Here is a 21,680-nt window from a genome sequence, read left to right as displayed (position 1 = left end):
CTGTCTTGCTTCTCTGAAGAGAAAATAAATGCAATCGTTTCTAAAACTGCTCTTCAAGGGATTGCATTCCGTATTTTTTTTCTCTTTTAATGCTCAGAATGTACTGGGCCTTAATTAAGTTTGCCACTCTGCTCTGTGGAGCTACATGTGTATACGATGAATTAAAAGCAATGGTGGAAATACCTACCTGATATCTGCATACAATGTGGCATGCAACTCTAAAGGGAGTTGCTAATATTATAGAACTTACGATTTTTAAAGTCTTATCCTTGAATCCTTTATGCATATTTTGAATGCTCATCTGATCATCTTGTTAGTCTCCCTGAATGTACACCTCACCATTTCAATAAATATCTGTATTTATAATATTTTGAGGTAGCCTTCCCCAAACCAGAGAATACTGAATGGCTGGGAGTGTGGAGAGACCTGGGAGAGACTTTAGAGAAATGGGCATTGCTGGTGTGATGGAACTTTGCTCCTCAATACCTGCAAGATCCTGAGAGCTTAGGCAGGTATTTGAGACAGGGATGTTGTGGCTCATGCAGATCTGAGGAGGCACAAATTATTTGGGGCCTGGCTAGTGCTTTTCAGGCCTTATTCAATACTATCTCAGTTAAGGAGAGAGTCTCTGAAAATGAGTGAGAGGGTCTTCAAACCAAAAGGGAGAGTCTCCAGGAGAGAGTCAGAGCTGAGAGGGAGAATCTGCAGGTCCAGAAAAAGTCTTTTTAGCTGAGAAATAGGATCTCCAGGTTGAGTGCGAGAGTCTCTGAGCTGAGAATGAAAGTCTCCAATCTGAGAGAGAATCTCCATTCTGAGCAAGACACCCTCCAAAATGAGCAAGATACCTTCCAATCCAAGCTAGGCAGTCTCCAAATTGAATGAGACAAATTCCAGTCTCAACGAGACACCCCCCCAAACTGAACGAGACAGCCTCCTAACCTAACAAGGCAGACATTGAGCCAAGTTGGAGAGAACTTATTCTCCCTCTTTTTGTTTCTCCCCCCTTAAGTAATGTTCATACCGTGCAGCATCCAAAAGACCCACGTAAGCTATGCGAACACTTGACTTGCAGTCTCATAAGGAATGTTTTGAAGCTCTATATCATATGCACATGGTTTAGTGAAGTGATGATTTAATTTGCATTGTCAGAATTACTCCTCCAGTTCTGCCTTGTCATTGTACCTCCCCTGACCTTGCAAAGGTAGAACCTTTTATTAGTCAGTCTATAGTTGGTTTAGTCTATATGCAAGAATTTAATTAGTTCTTCCTGTGATATCTGCATTGCATACATCATCACAGAGCATTATTTGTTTAAATAAATAAGACCTGATTTCTGAAGCAGCTGCCTTGCTCTGAGCTTTGCTGTAGCACCTGGGGTTGTTGCCTTTGCAGAGGCGTGCTCTGCTTCTCCTTTAGGCTCACTGCATTTCACTCAGTGGAGCATCTCCATGCAGACAAGGCACAGTGCCACCCATAGCATTCATCTTAATCCTGTGTGTTAACAATACAGCAGTTATCTGTGCAAGAATGTGTGCAAGAACTTCTTTATGGAGAGGGTGACGGAGCACTGGGACAGGCTGCCCAGGGGGGTTGTGGAGTCTCCTTCTCTGGAGGTATTTGGTATGTACTTGGACATATACCAGCTGTAGGGAACCTGCTTTGGCAGGGGGGTTGGACTCTATCTCTGGAAATCCCTTCCAACCCCTACAGTACTGTGATTGATTCTGTGATTTTCGGCATTTTGGGTTTGCCTTGATAACCTATGGAGAAAATGTCTGTATTACTTTGTGCTTTGTGGGCTCGTGTATTTAGAAATACCTCGTTTGATCTGCTGTGAAGAGCTTTTACAGGTTGTACTAGAAGACTGTGATGTTACAGGTTCTCACTGGTTCTGTTCCATGCTGGTTAACACTAGTATAATAAGTAAACCTGTGCTTTCCTTCTGGGGTTATTAACCCTATTTGCTAATACTGAGATTTGTGAGACTAATAGAGGCTTTCACAGGTAATGGAAATGGCTTCTGATGGTATAATCCAGTTGTGAAGGACGATTCTGCTCAAGGCTTTTTGATTGTTTCACCTGTGATCTTGACGTGCTCTCAGTGTACGTTTTTCCCCTTGTGTTTGTTTACCTGCTTGTTGAAATGGTGATTACTTTTACACAAGGAGCTTAGTTTTACAGTTTTAATTATGAAATGCTTTTTCTATCACTTGCAGCTGATGCCTGTTTCAGCCTTTTGATTTCTCCAGGTGCTGGATATGCTTATTTTAGCAGTGATTTTAAATTTATTTGAAGGTCTTCATGCACTATTAATAGACTTAATGCATTAAAATAATTTACAATCCGTTTAAGACCCAAAGGAAACAATGAGAAAAAATGTGATTAAAAAGTAGCTGGAAAGTTGTGCTATCAAAAGCAAAGACGAGGTTGGTACCTGAGTTACATTTTACTATCCCATCTGCAGCATAGCAAAAGCATGTACTCTTTGGTCCTACTTTTCAAAGATGCGAAACCTAAGATGAAAGTTGGAGTGGATTTTGGGGAATGACGTGTCTCATCAATCACTGTTGGTTTTTGTTTTTTGCTTTTTATCCCTCACAGTCAGCATGGATGCCATGGAATATGCACAGTTTATGAAACAAGATGGGAATCAGGATTTTAAGAATGGAAATTATGCCTTGGCCATCAGGAAGTACGATCAAGCTCTGTATATGCTTGTTCAGTTAAGGCAGTGGGTCCTGTAAGTATTCTTTAATTACAAGATGTGAACCATAAGACAGAAATGTGTGCAGTTCTGTGGTTAACTCAGAACTGTATTTCTTACCCTGACACATGATTTTCTTATGTCTTTTGTCACGCTCTTTGGTATATCAGTTTTACAGTTAAGGATGAATTGCTCTTCTTGATGTATCATGTGGGAGATAAGTTGGCAACTTTAATCTAAAGGTTGTTATATAAGCGTTAATAATAACTATAATTAAGGTCCAAATGATTTTTCCATAAATTATGTTGGTTTGTGTTAAATTACTTCTGCTTTGTAGCTGAGATGTTGTGGATTGATGTTACTGTTGTTCTGCCAGGTACTGGGAGTACGTGGGTGTCTGTTGTTAAATGGATCATTGATTATTTTGAAAACAATTCATGCAGGTTACTTTGTTCTTGGTATCTGAGCTTTCCTGGAGTTCTGAAATCTGTTCAAAACTAACTTCAGCCAAGGATATTTCTTTCCAAATGCAAAATGCTTTTTGTCTTCAGTTAACACTGGTTGCTAACATGATGGTTAATGGTTAAGTAGTTGGGCATTATGTTAACTTCTAAATATTCATTATTACCATGTACTAGCAACGCTATGAGCCTGATGTAACACTAGCCATTAATTTAGTTTGATTGTTTGCCATTAGACAAAGGATGGCAAAACACAGTCTGGAGCTGTGATGGGAGTGAGAGCAAGAGAGGACAGAGCCAAGGAGGCCATCTCCACCAAGTCCTGATTCTGCCCTTTGCAGGGAATGGGGCTTCCTCTTCCCCCTGGGGTCTGCTCCTGAGCATTCTCTTTCCCCTTGTTGTAGGTTGCCTTGGCAGGATTTCCTTGCATGCAAGAGTGTGCTCTGAACATGTTCAGTATAGTTGAAACAACTTTCTTGAGTGTAAATTAATAGGTAGGAAAGTTGGAGGATGCAGCACCAAGCCACAAGATACTTGTTTGAGCACAGACAAGACAGACTGTTCTGGCTCCCCACTACCCTGTGCAGTACTCTGAGTTTTGGGAAGCTTTTTCCAGAAGCTCTTACATCCAGGTACACGTATTTCAGCATGTTTTGTATTCTGAAATGAGTTTATTTCTTCAGCTGACATAAATATATATAATTCTGATGACATTATCAACTGATGATACAGTAAAACACTTTTTGGTTGTATTTTGATGACTAAAGTCTGTCTGGCATTTGTTTTACCTTTCCTATGTCCATTCCCTCCCATTCCTGATTTCTGCCTTTCACTGAATATCTGGATGTCCCTGCATTTTCTGAACTGTCCCTAAACTCTTATAGCATCATAGAAAATACTGCATCGGAAGGGACCTACAAGTAGTGTGGAGTTCAGCACTTACTGCAATACTCCATTGGATTGACCTGCTTCATAAGGGGCTGGAGTATCACTAATATACCATTAGGGTGTTAATAAGAGATTTTCTAGCTGATGTTCAAATTATATTCACTTTCTACAGCTCTGTTTTACCCTCTGAGTTTCTTAGATGGGTGATGTGTGTACTTTTTCCTTTCTCTTGTTGCTCACTATAAAGTACCTTGCATCTTTTTTTTTTTTTAATTGCATAAGCAGTAATGCTGGTACCTTTTTTTCAGGTGTTCTGGGGACATAGCTGTATTATACTGCAACAAATCAACTTGCTTGTACAATCTTGGTAAATGGAGAGAAGCGATGCTTTCAGCTGCCGAGAGCTTGCGCTGGGATCCAGAGTATGTTAAGGTATTCACATGTTTAGGCTGGCAATTTTTTGCCTGTGTTATTTCCTAAACCAATTGTCAGTACCTGCTTTTTGTTGTGTTTTGTTTTCAAGATGTACTATAGCATAAAAATTACAGAATCAGTATCCGGCTATGCACAGGAACATGAAAATTACTTCTAATATTATTGTAATATTACTTCTAATAAGATTAAGCAGCTCTCTTTTGCTTGCTTGCTGTTTCTCATCCCAGCAGGAAATGTACTAATGCTTTCAAAAAGATAACTGTTTTTAGTGTTGCAGACAAGGTGATAGCAAGTAATAAAATCTTATGTGCTCTTCTGATGCTGGGGACCCTGGGTGAGGCAGGATTGACCAGGGTATGTTTTGATCAAATTGACTCCACTGTGAGTCTAAGACATTGAAACCTACTTGAGTGGTGAACATAAATGTGTTCAGGTGCCATTGGCTAAAGAACATGTGCATTGTTTTAAATACTGCAAAATGCTACTGAACAGTGACATAATGACATAAATGTATATTCTGGACCTTGTGACATCCTTCTCATCCTTTAGTTATTTTCCAAGATATTTTCTACTGCTTTATCTGTCTTTTCTGTGTGCATCTGTATCTATTGCTCTTTTGTAGCATGCACAATGACATCAGTAGCACAGAGTGAATTACAAGGGATTTTTATTGCATTTTTGGAGGGGGTACGTGTGTGAGAAGCTGTGAAAACAGCCCTACGTGCCATTTTATACCATACTTAGTGAATTTAGGAGAAAATGGTAACTTTTTGTTAACTTCTCTGGAACAGGCTGCCCAGGGGGGTTGTGAAGTCGCCTTCTCTGGGGATGTTCAGAACCCGTATGGATGCTTACCTGTGTAGCCTGCTGAAGGGAGCCTGCTTTAGCAGAAGGTTGGATGATCTCTAGAGATCGTTTCCAACCCCCGAGATTTCTGTGATTCTGTGGTTTTGTTATCAAGGTCTCTGAATATTTTCCCAACTGTGGTCTATTTTTTTTCTTCTTTTTTCACAGGCTTATTATAGAGCTGGCCATTCGCTGATCATGTTATCAAATGCTTGCAACGCGATTTATATGTTTCATAAAGGTCTGACTCTTCTAAATGCTTCTGTAGATCAAACTCAAGTTGCTGATTTTATAGCAGGAATCTTCACAAGTGTCAATGGTAAGCTAAATCAAAAACCTTAATTATTTTAAGAACCCCTCAGTGGTGATGGACTCATTTTTTTCCATCTTTAAAGGAGACTGGTTGATGATAAAAGGTACAGTTTGGTGGCCAAGGGTTGTCATGCTACATAAGTCAGATGTTTGCTCCCTATTAGCATTCTCCTGAGTATTAATACTAAAGCTGTCGCTCTGTAGTAAAGTAGTTTGGTTGGAGACCACAACTTCAAAAGTACTACATATGCTACATACTTTTCATAACTGTTTCCTCTTGCAGATGAACGAGTCTTTCCACCAACTTTCTACCCTGCATGTGATTACATTTTCAGTGCAAGGTTTGATGCACTGATTTGGCAGTCTGTGATGGAAAAGTTGGCTCAGAAAGGGAAGTGGCAGGTAAGTCTGTCCCTGTGAAGAGAAAACAAATGTTACATACTTTCTTCATGGCCTTTTGGCTAAGATCTAGTGTAGCGTAGTGTAGTACTGCTGCACAACAAGGCAGTCATTGGTACCTGTTCCACAACCTGTAAATTTGTGTTATCTCAGATAAAAAGCAATTAATTTCAGTGTTCCTTGGTTCAACTGTCTTGATTTTTAGACTTGAAAAATATTCCGGTTCAAAATAATTTCATTTCTCAAAGGGATACAACTTAAGATCCCACTTGTCTCTTTGCTGCCATTCCGATGTAACCCTGTTTAGTGTAACCCTCTGAGCCCAACCTGAGTTTACCCATTACATCATGAATAACAGTACTGAAAGCTTCACTGAAATCCAAAACCATCACATCTACTGACTTCCCTTGTTCAGCTAGGTGTGTAATCTTGCTGTGAAAGGAGAATTATTCATTAAAAAGGACTTCCCCCTCATGAACCTGTGCTGGCTGGAACCAGTGAGTGCATTGTCTTTCATTTGTTTTTCAGTAACTCCCAGAATTATTTTCTCTGTAATTTTGTCAGGCCCTGAAGTAGAACTGACAGGCCTGTAATTACACTGATCTTCTTTCTTATCCTTGAAAAAGGATCACTACCAAAAGTGTGCTGGAGATACTTTTAGAACATGACCCTTCTTATGTGGTTTCTATTTCTGATGACGTTTTAGTTGGCCATTGGTTCCCACAGTCCACTGTAAACACATTAACTCAATTGATAAATGAAAAGGGAAATTCAGTGGAGTGTTACAGTCTTAAAAAGAAGAATTGAAATGTTCTTAGCCCATGTTTCACTCTCCTACTGAGTCTAGTGATGCAGTGAAAAATAAAGTTTCTAAGTGCACTTATCACCACTGATTTTTTTTCCCCTAGTCGTTTCTATTGTTGTTGTCCAAGAAGAAAGAATTGCCCGCCAACCTCAGAGTCAACCAGTTACCACTGAAAAATCTCTTCGAGGTAAAGTGACAGGCTTTTTAAGTTTCATGTCCATTTCCTTTCTTTCTGTTCACTTCAGTGGGAGATTTTCCACCTTGTGGGCAAGGTTAAAGCAGATGAGAGGAACATAAAAGGAAAAATAAAATGAAAAACAAAACAAAACATGGTTGTGTTGAATAATATATGATTATATTAAATCATCTGTTTCATCTCTTTTCATCTGATCATTAAAAGAATCCTTAGTTTGTATAGTTTTTGTATGCATTTTAGTATTTCCTTTAATTGGTCACAAAAAGACATCTTCCTCTCAAGCTATTCGTGTCAGACCAGGAACCTGACACTAGATTTAATATAGAATAATGTTTGACATCTGTTAAGTTGAATGCTTTTTCCAGCCAAGATAACTTTCAGTATTCCCGGGATAGGGTGCCGTTATGTTTTACTGGCTTGCTTCTGGACTGCTTCATGATAATGCATCTGATTATGAAAAATTGAGTTCATTGCTGTGTTGGAATTTGTCTTTACTCAGTGCCCCAAATTTTTGGCATATTGCTTTAGACTCAGGCCACAAAACTGGCTCCTTGAAGGCTTACCTTCCAGATAACATAGGGGGTTTTGGCAGGTTGGCAATGTATCAACCAAGTAGCCACAATTCTCATGCCTTTCACTGAGACAGCGGCATTTGCCAGCAGCAAAAGTCAATCTGTGCCCAGCTTGTGCATGTGAAGGAGCCGCTGGTGTCCGCAGTAGTATCATGCTGAGTTTCTGAAGGCAGTATACAGTGCATCTGTTACTATACAATGGTTGCCCATCCTGTTTCAATAGCAGTTGAAGTAAAGCATTTCTTGTGGACCATTACAAGGCAGGTGTGTTTGCACAGGCATGCCGTGGTTAGCTAGTATTGGACAAGTATGCTATGGTAATGCCAGTCGAGGAGCTTAAAAGGGACTTCATGCTACCCTCTGTCATACCTCATGCATAGAGTACAGGCCCTAAAAGATCAATGAGCACTGCTTCTGTTTTGCAAAAATTAGAAGAAAACGTGGCTTTCTGACAGCTGGAACTTCCCCTGCTGCCACCCTATAGTTGGCTGTATTTTATTTTTGTAACTGTGCACAAACAGGAATACTTGCCAGTCAAAATTTGGCATGAGGTGTTAGAAAGGAAGGTTTATTTATGAATGTTGGAAGGCTGTAAAGAGCCTGCTATTTAAAAAAAGACTGGCACAAATGAAGAAATTATGTCTAAACACTGTTTTTGAGCACTGCCTTGTGACCAGATCTTCCTGGCATGTTGTCTCAATTTCCCTCTGAGCTTCCTTTGCTCACCTTTGGAGTTGCTGTGTCAGTGTTGCTTGTAGACTGTGCTTGATGCTCATTAAGTCCCTGATAAAACACCCTTTTTTGGTTCAAACTTTTTCTTCTCAGACTGTGTGCTTTCAGTCTTGGTGTGTAGATTTTCATGTAAAATCCATACTTTTCTGTGTGTGAACAGTTTTATTATCATTGCTGTCTTAATAATAATAGATGCTTCCTGGGCTGGATGGGAGAATGAGGTGTTGTCCTGCTTTCTATTGATGGAATTCCTGAGCTGTATGAGGAGATGTTACCTGGATCGTCTATACCTCTTTCCCTCAGTCAGTAATTCCAATTTCAAAGTCAGTTTTCCAATTTCACACATTTCTTCAGTCGTTTCTTGCTTCAGGGTAACTACTTGCAGATGCTGCCTCATCTGAGCTTAGAATGTACACCACCCAGTTACAGCAACATGTGCACTGGAATGTAGTGACATTGAATGGACTTCTGTGGCAGAAAGTTGCTATCAATCACAGGGAAGAAATAAGAAATATGTGTTACCAAATAGACTTCAAATTCAGTGCTTTTCAGAGCAGGAGAAGAGCCTCAAAATTCATGAACATCTCATTGGAGAAATGTATTTGCTTTGAACTTTTACTGAATCTGTTATGTTTATAGTAAATGTTTCATTTTACAGTGAATATGACTTGGTTGTTACTGTTCAACCAATTCCTGTCATAAAAAAACATGGAAATGTGATTTTAAAAAGAATGTACTTTGTGAATATAAAATAACATGTTGTAATTCTTTGTTATCAGACTTTTGAGTTGTATGGATGTGATGAGACGATGCAGAATGTAGCAGAATTAGTCAAATGGCTGATTTCCATTGGGGCAAAAGTTGAATCCATTGGAGTTTATCCTCTTCACGCTGTTATCAGACTGTGTATTAAAGCAAGTAAGTGACATCCACTGCTAAAATAAACAAGTTGTTGTTTTCTTCAGAGTAAAAGCAAATATAATTAGATCAGATCATGTGGGTGTGACTTCACGTGTATCAATAAAACACAGGATAGATGTGAAACTTTTGGAGAGGATCTGGAGGAGGGCCACAAAGATGATCCAAGGGCTGGACCACCTCGCCTATGAAGACAGATCTGAGCTTGTTCAGCCTGGGAAGGAAGAGAGTGTGGGAGAGGCCTCATTGTGGCCTTCCAGTATTTAAAGGGAGTTTATAAACATGAGGGAAATCAACTTCTTACAAAGATAGTGATAGGACAAACAGGCATGGCTTTAAATTAAAGGAGAGGTGATGTAGATTAGATGTTAGGGGCAAGGTTTTATTGAGAGAGTGGTGAGATGCTGGAACAGGTTGTCCGGAGAGGCTGTGATTGCTCCATCTCTGGAGGTGTTTGAGGCTGGGCTGCATGGGGCCCTGGGCAATCCAATCTTGTACTTGATCTAGCGGTTGGCAACCTTGCATGTAGTAGATGGGTTGGATCTTGATGATCCTTGAGGTCCTTTCCAGCCCAAGCCATTCTGTGATTCTAGAATCTATGATTTTAGCGATGAAAACCTAATATGGGTGTTCTCTTCTGTATTTTGGAGCTATTGTGTGATTGAGGTTCTTTCAGATCCTAGATATGCCAACTTTGACAAAAATAAAGTATTTCTTCCTGCCTCTTCAGCGTGGAGCTACTTTTTCTGAACATGCTAAAGATTCATGAATCAACTAAGTGACACATGTTGAAAGTCAGTGAGAATTTAGTGTCAGGTCTCCCACAATGCAGCTGGCTCATGTCATCATTTCTTTCGCTTATTTTTTTACCTCCCTTACTCCCCACATATGAGAAAAGTTTTCATACAGGTGCATCTTTACATTCTGTAGAGGGGAAAACATCTATTCCTACTGCATCTATTTACTCTTTATAACAAATGTTTTCTTTTATCATTTCAGAAAAGAGCCATATTTTCAGATGGTTACTGACTCAGAGGCCAGACTTGAAGGACAGAATCAACCAGCAAGACAGAGATGGATGCACTCTCCTGCACATTGTGGCATCGTCTAGTGACTATTCCCGGAAACGCAGTAAATGCAGTTCTTTTTTCTTTATTCCTGCTTGTGTGGTGTTTTGTTTTCATGTGAAAAAATGAGGAATGGAAGAAAGTTTCAGACTCCAGTGTTTACTACTACATACAAGGAAGAAAATGAGGAAGCCCTGTTATCTGAACATGATAACTTGCATTTAAGCATTTCAGTAATTCCCTTATCAATCTGTGTACTTGATTTGGTGATCTTTTTTTTTTTTTTTTGCTTCTTGATTGAATTGGTTATAACTTTGCAGTAAGTACCCTGCAGTTTTTAGTCACCTTTTAAATCTACATGTGCCTTGACCTCCTAGAGACGTATCCTGTTTTTCTGTTCTCTTGTTTCCTTGTTTGTTTTGACTAGGTGAGGCTTTAAAATCTAAGTAGCAGTGTACCTTGTCAGAGATGAAAAGTGAAATGCTTTCCTTCAAGTTTTCATTGAGATTTTCTTTACGTTAACTTAGCCTGGCTTTCTTCCTTGTATTTCTTATGCTGCCCACTGGGTGGCCTCAGGAAACAAGCATCAAGGCCAAGATAACTCCTCTCCTCCAGGTCGTTGAGCACAATGACATTCTGATGGCTCTCTTTAATAGTACGAATGAGATGCAGGCAGTTGCTATCTAACAAATTTGATTTCCTGGATAGAAATTATACTTCTTTTGCAATATCTTTTACTGTAAGATTCTGGTGTTTCCAGAAGAGGCCATATATATATATTTATAGATATGTTTATAAATATATTAAAACCCTTGCATCTGTCCATTAACAAAAAATAATTCCTAAGGTATCTTGAATGGTAAGACTTGTACAGACAAAGCACGACAGCTGTGTTAGTCTGTATCACTCTCTCCTCATCCAGATTTTTCCTTCAGCATATGCAATTAAAGTATGTTCTGTGCAGCTGTGCCTTGGGAAGTGTTATGATCTAACAACTCTTTGCTTAGTGTTTCTTCGTCTTCCCATTACATGATTTGGTGTTTCTGTGCTGTTCCAGCTGTTCAGAAGAACAGATCATTACTGCTGCTTGCGAGGCTGTAAAGTGCTTCCTGGGAGTGCAGTGAGACAATGCAAGGAGAGAGCTTCTCATCTTATTAAACACTGTGTCAAAGCTTTAAGTCATCGTTATATTTATTGTCTTTGTTCTGTAATTCTGTATAGCAGTTCAAAACAAAGTGACTTCTGTTGAACGCACTGACGCTTACCATTAGTTAAACTAGAAATCTTTGCTACAAGGCTTATTACCAAAAAGTAGTTTGTTTTCTGCTGCACAGGAAAGAAAATCTGTTGACAGCTCTACATATTCATGCTTGAATATGTAAAATAAACCATTTTGTTAAGTTACCTTATAAACAATGGAAAAGTCTCCTGTTTCGCTTTCTCTTGATGTACAGTGCAGTTTGCCTAAGAACTGGATGACAGGATTGGGGCATAACAAAGGAAGGGCTTTTGGCATACTGTCTCTGACCATTAGGATGCTCTTGAGGCACCCCGCCACTTTGAGTTTCATTGCTCCCATTTCCCAACTTACAATAACAAAGATAGAGTTTATAATTATTATATATACGTGTGTGTGTATATATATATATATATATGCCTGTAAACTAAAATCGTGATAAAAATTGTGCCACATTTGAAAACAAGAAAACAAAACAAAACAGACCCTGAAGAATGAGAATTATTCCCCCTTTAACGCTTCTTCTTGTAATGCTTTAGGTCAAACAGAAGATGTGCTCATGCTTCTGAATTTTGGAGTCGATCCCACCATTCCAGATGCACGGTCAAGAAACGTCATTGATATTTTGAAAAAGAATAAAAACTTTGATGCTGTCAAAGCAGTCAGCAGTCACATTGAGAAACGTGCTTCCTCCTCTGTGGAGCTAGAAGGTACTGCATGGATTATCTGCTTTTTCTGTTTTAAAATTATATCTTTTGATCGCAAAATTGCTTTGTTCATAATTGGCAATAATGCGTTGAATTTATGTAACTTTCTGTATGTGTTGTCACCTTGGTGAGTCAACGTTGAACATTTTGTCCTTGCCTGAAGGTGTCTGCTGTCCAGCTAACATCCTTAATGTATCACACAATAAATAATTACTAATTGCTGGAAGTTACTATAAGCCACTGTTGGATATCTTTTTTTTCCTTAGCACAAGGTTCCTCTCCTGCCATAGAAACTGCATCTTTTTGATGCTTTTATTGGTCTTGACCATTTACCTTCACCTTAGTGTTTGGCAAATGAAACATTTGATAAAAACATCTGTGATATATTTAATGTTGACCAAAAAGAGAAGCCCTGAAGTGATGAACATACATGTGAAAAGACAGTGACCTATTTTGGAAACAAAATAATGTTTCAGTGAGAGATCTTCCTTCTTCAGAAAGTTTTAGTCATCATTGGTATACATGGGTGATATGCAGCTGAACCTCCTGTGTTACAAGGGAACATAAAATCTCTTCACATGATAAGGGACAAGAGCAGCACAGCAGGCTATTGGAGGGCCACTCATAACCATGGCAGAAGACATTAAATTTAGTTACACTCTTGAAGTAAGGGCAAACTGCAAGTTATCTTAAAAAATATTACTGTAATTTCTAGGTAGTTTGTGGAAGACCGATTATCTTATGGAAAGGTGCTGATCTTAATTTTCTCAGTGCTAACATGGCATTTTACAAATTGACACACTTAAGTGTTTTTCAGTTTACTCTTACAAATGCTCATCGGTTCTGAAAAGGACTCTTGAGTTCTCTGTTGTTTGTTCTTAACTTTCTGTTCTGGAAACTGATTTGTGAAGCATGATTGCCCAAATAACAGGGAATTCTACTTTGACATCAACAAATCAGAAAGCATACAATTTGTACAATAAGACCCCTGTGTCAAACTATCAATACTGACTAACCCTTAGATTATTTTCTGTCTTCCTTAACAAATGGCATAAGCCTGAGCTGCCTGTACTGCAGTGTAGTCAGAGAGATGCTGGTTAGTGCAGGAAATGGGGAACTGTCTCCCCACAGGACTGAAGGGTCATTGCAGAAAGTGCTCTCTTGGCAACACGGCAGCTTGGTTGCTACTTACATTCCAGCTCTGAAGGAGATCAGGGGGAGGGGGCACAGACACTTCCAGCAGAGGATGCAGTTGTAGGAGGCTGTTTGGAGAAGCTTTCGTGTATGTCCACATGAGAGCTGACTTGCTGGCTAGGCGAGATGTTCCTGCAGGACTTACAGGTTCAGAAAGCTGCAAGTTCTGCAGCTTACCTTTCCAAGTGATGGAAAGGTTTAAAAGAAGGTTATTAAGCCCCAAACATGGATTATGTTCTTCTTTAGAAAAGTCATTTCTTCAGTACAACCTTTATGAGATGGTTTGGTGCCTATTCATGTTTTCCTTGGCACTAACTAGCCAAGGTAACATTTATTAGTATTAGTAGATAGTAGGTTTTAGTGGTATTAGTAGGTATTAGTGGTATTACCATATTAGCTGAAAGTATACCCTTTTCAAACCAGTGCTTATGTATGTTACGCTTAGGGCATACATGGAGGAAAAGATCTACGCAGGCAGATGAAACTCAGAAAAAAGTGAAGCTTATAGTCTGTATCTCTGGTTTCATGTGTATATTACATATAAGTTTACTGGAAGTCTTTGTATTTCATTGCAGTTGTATTTTCTGGCTCCTGGCAAGCAGATTCCCATAGTTCTTCTCTCTTTACTGTAGAGATCTTTTGCCCTTCTCCTGGAGAAGGTCTTAGCTCAGTGGTTCTCAGGTTTAAAGCACTGCCCTTATAGGGGTAAGTGTTTTGGTTGATATTCCATGTATCTCGGCATGTTTTGGGGGGTCAGTTTATTTTCTACAATGTGCAGCCCCCATGAGTTTCCTAGGCTTAATGTAAAGCAAGAGGCTGGAGAGCATGACACTACTTTACCCCTGGGGTTAATCCTGGTTGCTAAAAAGGTGATTAATAAGTTGCTTTGTCCTAGGGGGGAAAGCTACTGTTTTGTCTGATCTCTGATGTACTTAAATTCTCTGAAAATTATAGGAAATTCAGGGCAAGTCTTTCAGTTTTCATTCAAAAACTGTTATTAAGACATAATTTAAAATCAGCAATTGTCCATTAGCCAAGTATCTTAAACCTGTAGGTGTCATTTTGCTGTGATGGGTTTGTTTGTTGTTCTGTTTGTTTAGTTTTAAAAGGGCCTATTACTCTTCGGCTGTATTTGTTAAATGCCACTGAAGATTCAGACAAGCTCAGGGAATCTGATTAAAAATGTGTTACTGTTCTTAGTCATCTACTCTGAAAATTCTTATCAGTGCAGGGCAGCAGTGTCCTTCCTGCATGTACTGCAGCTTGTCTACTACTGCAATTTTCAGCCTGATGTATTAATGTAAAGAGTATTTAATGGGTGTATCAAATGTGCTTTGGGATACAAAATATAAGAATACAGCGTATTACAACCTTGCCCTGAAAACATGACGATGAAGAGCTGGATTTTCAATTCCTGTAATGTTTTGCAGAAGAAGATAGAAGAGCTGTAGTTAATTCTTTCCTGGATGCTCTTGAACAGCTTGTCAAGCTCTGCAGTTTTGAGAATTGGTTACAGCATAAAAATGTATTGAAAGAAGATGTGTTCCAGAGATTTCTGAAACTGCTTTCTTCTGTGAAAGGTACAGTGAGTTCCCATTTCTCTTCTTAAATGTCTTGATTCTAGTATACAGTTCTTGCTCTATTAGCCTTCGTTCATGTCCATGCTTCTTCAATAGGAATTCCTGGAATAGAGTACTTTTACTTCTTTTTACTGCTGTATTTTGCAGTGAAAACCCATCATAATACACACTAGGATGAATGAAAGTGTTCAGACTGATTTGTCTGTCAGCGTAAAGACAAAAGGATGCAAATGTAGAAGTTTGCTGTTCCGTGCTTTGAATTTAATGAGCTCATTATTCTGAAATTTGTTTACATTGTGATGGATTTTATTGTCTATTTTTGAGTGAGTTATTCTGTACTGCTTGTCTTGCAGAAATTCCTGAAGGGGTGGTTTGCAACATCTCCCAAGCCTGTGCTAACAGCATCATAAAACTGTTGTTGAAGAAGCAAATGTGGCATGAAGTTTTGCTGTTGCTAACAGGGAAAGCCAATGGGGAAAACACATCTGATGGAGGACTCTTAAAAACCTGCAGTCTTTCAGATGTTGACGTTGGCAGCATTATCCAGCAGTGTGACAGACTGGATGAGCGAGTCCACCTCATAAGATGTTTGGTAGAAAGAGGAGGTGAAAAAATAATACTACTTTTTTTTTTTTTTTTTTTTTTTTTTTTTTAAAGATAGGATATCTTCTTTTGCATGTTTGGAGCAGCATGGTTTCAGAAATGTAAAAGCATTGTCTTTGTGGCTCTGTATAAGTGCTAAAGCTTGTTGAGATGTAGTACATTTTCTGCACCTGCTACACTGGATATCTATTAGGGCTGTGTAGGATGGAAGATGTTTTTCAAATGAACTTTGGCTGTCAGAGTTAGATTAGGAGGTAAAAGGCCAAAAATTATTGTTGTTCCTTTGCTTCTAGTTTTCTTGGGCTTTAATTCCCCTGTCCTGAGCTTGACAGAAAATATGATTCATAGTCTTGGGGTTAAGTCTGTTGTCATGTTACAAGTAGTTGGCTACTTCAGTGAATTCAAGGGCATGACCAAGGATCTTGTTTTTCAGTCACTGTGAACATTATCATTTTTTCTTGTTTTCCATAAGGTTTATTCCTAGAATTACTCTGCCATTTTTCACTTAATGTTATAATTTGATACTAGCCATAAATTAGGCGCACATGGTCATGCTGCAGCCTTGTGACTGTCTGGGGTTGCAAGGAGATTTCTTGTTTCATTCAGTGACTGACTTACTTGAAGAAGATATGTTCTGGCCTGTCTGTCTTCCTGCTAGACAGGAAGGCTGGCTGCTTAGATTATTGGGAGATCAGAGGAGATTCTGAAGATGTTAATTCTCAGACACTCTTTCTGCCTGCTCAGCAATCAATTTGTACGTTTCTCTGACAAGCACTTTCTGTAGTTTGCAGATCTGGTTTGTTGTATTTAACCCTTGTTATTTTCATGTCCTTCACACTAGCTCTGCCAGATGGGACTGGAGCCAAATCTGAAATACCACTGCAAATCTGCCTGAAAAAGAACTACTTTGAACTGGTGTATTTGCTGCTGACCAAGGGTGCAGATCCTCGAAATATCTCCTTTGCAAAAGGAGATACTCCTTTGCATGCTGCCGTACACATCTGTTTAGATAAAAGAGGTAAAGTTTTTGTGTGCTGAAGTCTAGGGGACACAAACATCTCTAGCAGGAACTCAGCAAATGTTGAAAATACCTAAAGAACATAAAACTACTTGAGAGTGTCCAAAGAAGGGCTACAAAGATGGTGAAGGATCTAGAGGGGAAGATGTATGAGGAGTGTCTGGTTTCTTCAGCCCAGAGAAGAAGAGACTAAGGGGAGGCCTCATGGTGGCCTACAGCTTTCTCACAGGGGGGAGCGGAGGGGCAAGTGTCAGTGACAGGACACAAGGGAATGACATGAAGCTGCATCAGGGAAAGTTCATATAGGAAAAGGTTCTTCTCCAGAAGGTGGCCAGGCCCTGGAACAGGCTCCCTGAGACAGTGGTCATGACACTGAGCTTGCCAGAGTTCAAGTGTCCAGACAGCACTCTCAGACATGCAGTTTGATTTTAGGGTCCTTTGTGGACCATAGAGTTGGACTCAGTAATCCTTATGGGTCCCTTCAGACTTGAGATATTGTGTGATACGATGATTCGTGATCTCATTTCTTACCTGTCCTGCTCACTACCACTTTCTCTGCTGTTTTTTTTCATGTGATAGCAGAGGCAGCAGACCAGGATGTTTGGCTGTATCTCAGTCCCCAGAGTTTGTAGGCCAAAGGATATGGACAAACCTTTATTAAGCTAATATGTTCTGCTTTTAATTTGCAGTGCCTGAAGCTGTGAGGAGAGTTAATGGCTGGTCAATTGATTGATGGGATTGAGGCAGCTGTAACATTTCCATCACTTGCTGTTTTTTTCTTCTGACTGTATTATTATTTATTTAGCTGATTCAGAGAGCAGAGCTCCTCTCTGGTAATTTATAAAATTTGTACTAGATGGGAATGGTTTAAATATGAAGTGTCTGGGAAGAAACAAAGAAAAAGGCAGGGTGATAGCAGACTTTGAACGAAATCTGACAGTTAAATCTGAAATCCATTTGACTGTTCAGTTTTAACTCAAGCAGAGTTTTGTTTAGAAGAGTGAGTGAAAGGACTGTAGGGCTTACATAAGCATGTAAGAAAAATCTGGAAATCTGTCAAATTAAGCCCCAAATTTAGGTTAAATTTTAAATTAGTAAAAAAAAATGCATTTCTGAGTTGAAGGGTTAAAATAATGTAAAGCACTGTATTTATTCAGTTATAACGCACACACATTTCATTAATAGCCTTAGAGAGATTAAAAACATAGGCCAATTGTAGACTTTATTTATAAGCAGTCTAAACTTGGTATCTTCTCTAAGAATTTTTCACTGTGCAAAATTTTTGATGTGAAATTCCTCTATAATGATTTTGAAGAATCACTATTTTCATTAGGACGTAAATGTTTCATGTATACTATCTGGTTTAAGTCATATGTATTACTTGGATTAAAACTTGGGAACACTGTAGTATTAGCACTCTCTTGTTCTCTCCTTCTCTCTCTCTTTTTCTCTCTTTCTTATTTTCCTAAAGAAGTATCAAGCTAATCTTATTCAATAAGAAATTGCAATAGGAACCTCAGGTATCAGGAAATAGTTGGGATTTGCACAGGTTAGTTACATGTCTTAAAACTATCTACTGCACATTTTTTTCTGAGTGGTGTAATAAAATGAACCAAATGACCCTAGGGTAGTATCAGAGCTGTTTGTTTTCTAGATGACCAGAGTCACCATCCTCTGTTTGGTAGCTGTCAGGGCTGATGTTAGAAGATGACTTGGAGGTTAAAAAAGGAATGAAATTGACTGATGATCCATAAGCAGCTGCAAAACTAGAGATTTTTAAAGCTTTGCTGCCACTGTATGATTTCTTCTGAATATTAGAAAAGCTGTTTTGAGCTATTTCAAACAAGCTTGTTTTAAAAACATGAGATGGAAAATTTGTCTTTTGAAAGCAAATTGATTTAGCAGAAAAAAAAGCATTAACATTTTTTGGCCTACGATGCATCATTGTAAGGAACTGATTTTTATTTTTTTTTTTCTTGCTTTCAGATGTCACTGGCATAAACATCCTGAACTATCTGCTTGATCTCTTCGCTTCAAGACCTTCTGACTTTCCGTATCTTAATCCAAACACACAAGATGATAATGGAAATACAGTGATGCATGTTATTTTTCAGAGAGGATTTTCAAAGCAGGCAAAGAGAATAATGGATTCATTGGCAAAATTTGATGTTAACTTTAATATAAAGAACAAATTAGGAAGAGACGTGAGGCACAGAATTAAGAAAAATGACCCGCTGCTACTTGCCTGGAATACTGCTGTATCAGAGAAGAAGAAGTACCGTCAGGATATGGCAGGGCAGTTGGTTAAAACACCTAAGCCTACTCCAGCTTCTGATGCATCACAGCCAAAGAATGCAGGGCGTTCTTCTTCTGGGTCCTTATTAAAAGTACCATCTGGCAACACAGCACATAATGATGTAAAAACTCTGTCTTCTGTAAAGACAAAAAATGATCAGTTATCAAAGCAGGAAATGGAAAAGATAAACAATCCCTTAACTATGCAGGAAAGTCTAGTGCGGGAAATTGCAACTCTAATTCAGCAACTGAAATGCGGTGATACCCCAAGGAAGGATAATTCTGTGGTACAAAAACCATCTTCAGGCCAAACCAATTTGGAAGAGGGAAAAAGTGCATCTTTACAGTTTTGTGGAAATATAGTTTATTCTGAAGGAAGAGAAGATGACAGGGAGAAAAAGAAGGGAGTGCAGGAATTTAGTGTGGGCCTGCCTAACGGAGAGAAGGAAGAACCAGAGGAAGAGAAGATTCTGGACGTTGAGGCATATGTGCAGGAGTTTGATAACATGACTTGGGAAATAGAGTGTACTCCAGAAGCACTGAAGACCTTGGGCAGCAAAGATGTACCTCATTATCTGAAAACTAAAACTATAATGACAATTAAGAGACTTGGCAACGGGGAATGGACTAGGGGTCTTCAGAAGCCACTGAAACATTTAAAAGCTGATATCCAGCTTTATGAAGCCAAACTGGGCAAAGGTGCAAGAATGCTATGGGAACTTGCAATTGACTTTTCTCCTCGTTGCAGTGAGAGTGCAGAAAAGATTATGGAGACAGAACAGACAAAAAGTCTTCCAGAAAAGTCGGGAAGAGTTTACACAGAAATGATCAGAATTTGGGCCATTGTTCTTGATCACTGCAAGCTGAACCGTGTTTTAGACAACATATGCTTGTCCTACAATCGTGGCTTATCTTGCATCTTAAGGAAAAAGCTCAAAGGCATAAATGAAGGACATCAGAACTACAGTGTGACGACACATAAGCGTGTTCCACGTTGTTATGTTGAAGACTTGGAGAGGGAAAAATCAAAAGAATATTCTATCCGTGAGTATTTCCCTCCGGCCAGTGCAGCAGAAATGGAATACAATATAATGAAATTTCACAGCTTCAGTACTAACATGGCACTTAACATTATAAATGACGTACATTCTGCTGTGGAGTACCCTTTCCGAGTTGGGGAATTAGAGTACGCGGTAATTGACCTCAATCCAAAGCCCATGGAACCAATCATTTTAATTGGGCGAAGTGGGACAGGGAAGACAACTTGCTGCTTGTATAGGCTTTGGAAGAAATTTTATTCATACTGGGAAAAATCCACCATGGCAAATAGTCCTCTGCTGGAGAGGCAGACTTGGCGACAGAGACAGTGTAGTGAGGTTGAAAAAGCTGGGTTAGAAAACGAAGAGTGTGAATTAAAACAGGACAGTGATGATTCAAGTGAGGAGCAAGACCAGGACAGTGAGGATGAAGAAGTTTCTACAGGTACAACTGATACAGAAACAAATCCATGTGATGACCATGAAGAAGACCAAACGTGTAATTCAGAAGAACCAAACAGACTGGAGCATCTGCATCAGATCTTTGTAACAAAAAATCCCGTCTTGTGCCAAGAAGTTCAGAAGAATTTCATTGAACTCAGCAAGTCTTCTAAGGTAACCAGTCATTTCAAACCTCTGGAGCCAAATGTTCACAGGCTACAAGACATTAAAGATGAAAATTTCCCACTGTTCATCACCTCCAAGCAGTTGTTGCTGTTATTGGATGCATCTATGCCTGACCCTTTTTTTCTGAGGAATGAAGATGGGAGCCTTAAGAGAACCATTGTTGGTTGGAGTCCCCAGGAAGAGCTGGTGATACCAAATTGGCAAGATGAAGATGAAGAGGGTAATGCTGAAGCCGAAGATGGTCATGAGGAAAGAACTGCTGATGGATACTCTAGGGAGAGTGACCCTCGGACTTTTGTGACTTACAATTTATTTGCAAATGAAATTTGGCCAAAAATGATAAAAGGTAAAAGCTTGTACAATCCTGCGCTTGTTTGGAAAGAAATAAAGTCCTTTCTGAAAGGCTCTTTTGAGGCACTGAGTTGCTTCGGGGGTAAACTTACTGAGGAGCAGTACAAAAAGCTAGGCCGGAAGAGATCGCCAAACTTCACAGAAGACAGAAGTGAAATCTATCACCTCTTTTGCCTTTATCAACAGATAAGGTCTCAGAGAGGCTACTTTGATGAAGAAGACTTGTTGTATAACTTATCTCAAAGGCTCTCGAAACTTGGGGAGCTGCCATGGTCCATCCATGAGTTTTATGGTGATGAGATTCAGGATTTCACACAAGCTGAGCTGGCACTGTTAATGAAATGCATCAATGACCCTAATTCCATGTTTCTAACTGGTGACACTGCCCAGAGCATAATGAAAGGAGTTGCTTTCCGGTTTAGTGATCTAAGGTCGCTGTTTCATTATGCAAGCAAAAACACCGTGGACAAGAAGCAACGTGTTAGAAAGCCAAAAAGGATATATCAATTGTACCAAAACTACAGGTCTCATTCAGGTAGAGTATGAAACTTATTATCTGAGTTTATGCTTTACAGATGTCACTAACGTTTGAGGTTTGCTATTGGCCATTTCAAGGCAACTTCAATCAGCTGGTTTTTTTGTGTTGTTTTTTTTTTTATTAAGAGATCAGATGATCGGCCTTTTTGGTTTTTTTGA

General features: G+C 39.2%; 1 protein-coding gene across 5 annotated transcripts in view; it reads left to right on the top strand.

The window, feature by feature from the left end:
• Positions 1-21,680, top strand: part of TRANK1 (tetratricopeptide repeat and ankyrin repeat containing 1) — a 48,029-nt gene that overhangs the window by 10,252 nt on the left and 16,097 nt on the right. For 2 of the 5 annotated variants that reach the window (XM_015854206.2, XM_015854209.2), the window contains exons 2-13: positions 2,602-2,740; positions 4,362-4,485; positions 5,503-5,653; positions 5,930-6,048; positions 6,954-7,037; positions 9,130-9,268; positions 10,268-10,399; positions 12,112-12,282; positions 14,904-15,053; positions 15,407-15,658; positions 16,498-16,674; positions 18,661-21,519. In XM_015854206.2, coding sequence (XP_015709692.1) covers positions 2,602-2,740; positions 4,362-4,485; positions 5,503-5,653; positions 5,930-6,048; positions 6,954-7,037; positions 9,130-9,268; positions 10,268-10,399; positions 12,112-12,282; positions 14,904-15,053; positions 15,407-15,658; positions 16,498-16,674; positions 18,661-21,519 — 4,497 coding nt within the window. Of the gene's footprint in view, positions 1-2,601; positions 2,741-3,569; positions 3,798-4,361; positions 4,486-5,502; positions 5,654-5,929; positions 6,049-6,455; positions 6,543-6,953; positions 7,038-9,129; positions 9,269-10,267; positions 10,400-12,111; positions 12,283-14,903; positions 15,054-15,406; positions 15,659-16,497; positions 16,675-18,660; positions 21,520-21,680 lie in introns of those variants that run through there. The other 3 variants (XM_015854210.2, XM_015854207.2, XM_032442429.1) reach the window with 3 other exon arrangements.

This window comes from Coturnix japonica, chromosome 2 (assembly GCF_001577835.2).
Source record: "Coturnix japonica isolate 7356 chromosome 2, Coturnix japonica 2.1, whole genome shotgun sequence".
NCBI lineage: Eukaryota > Metazoa > Chordata > Aves > Galliformes > Phasianidae > Coturnix > Coturnix japonica.
Note: the sequence above shows the minus strand (reverse complement) of the source record. Positions and strands in the feature narration are given on the sequence as shown.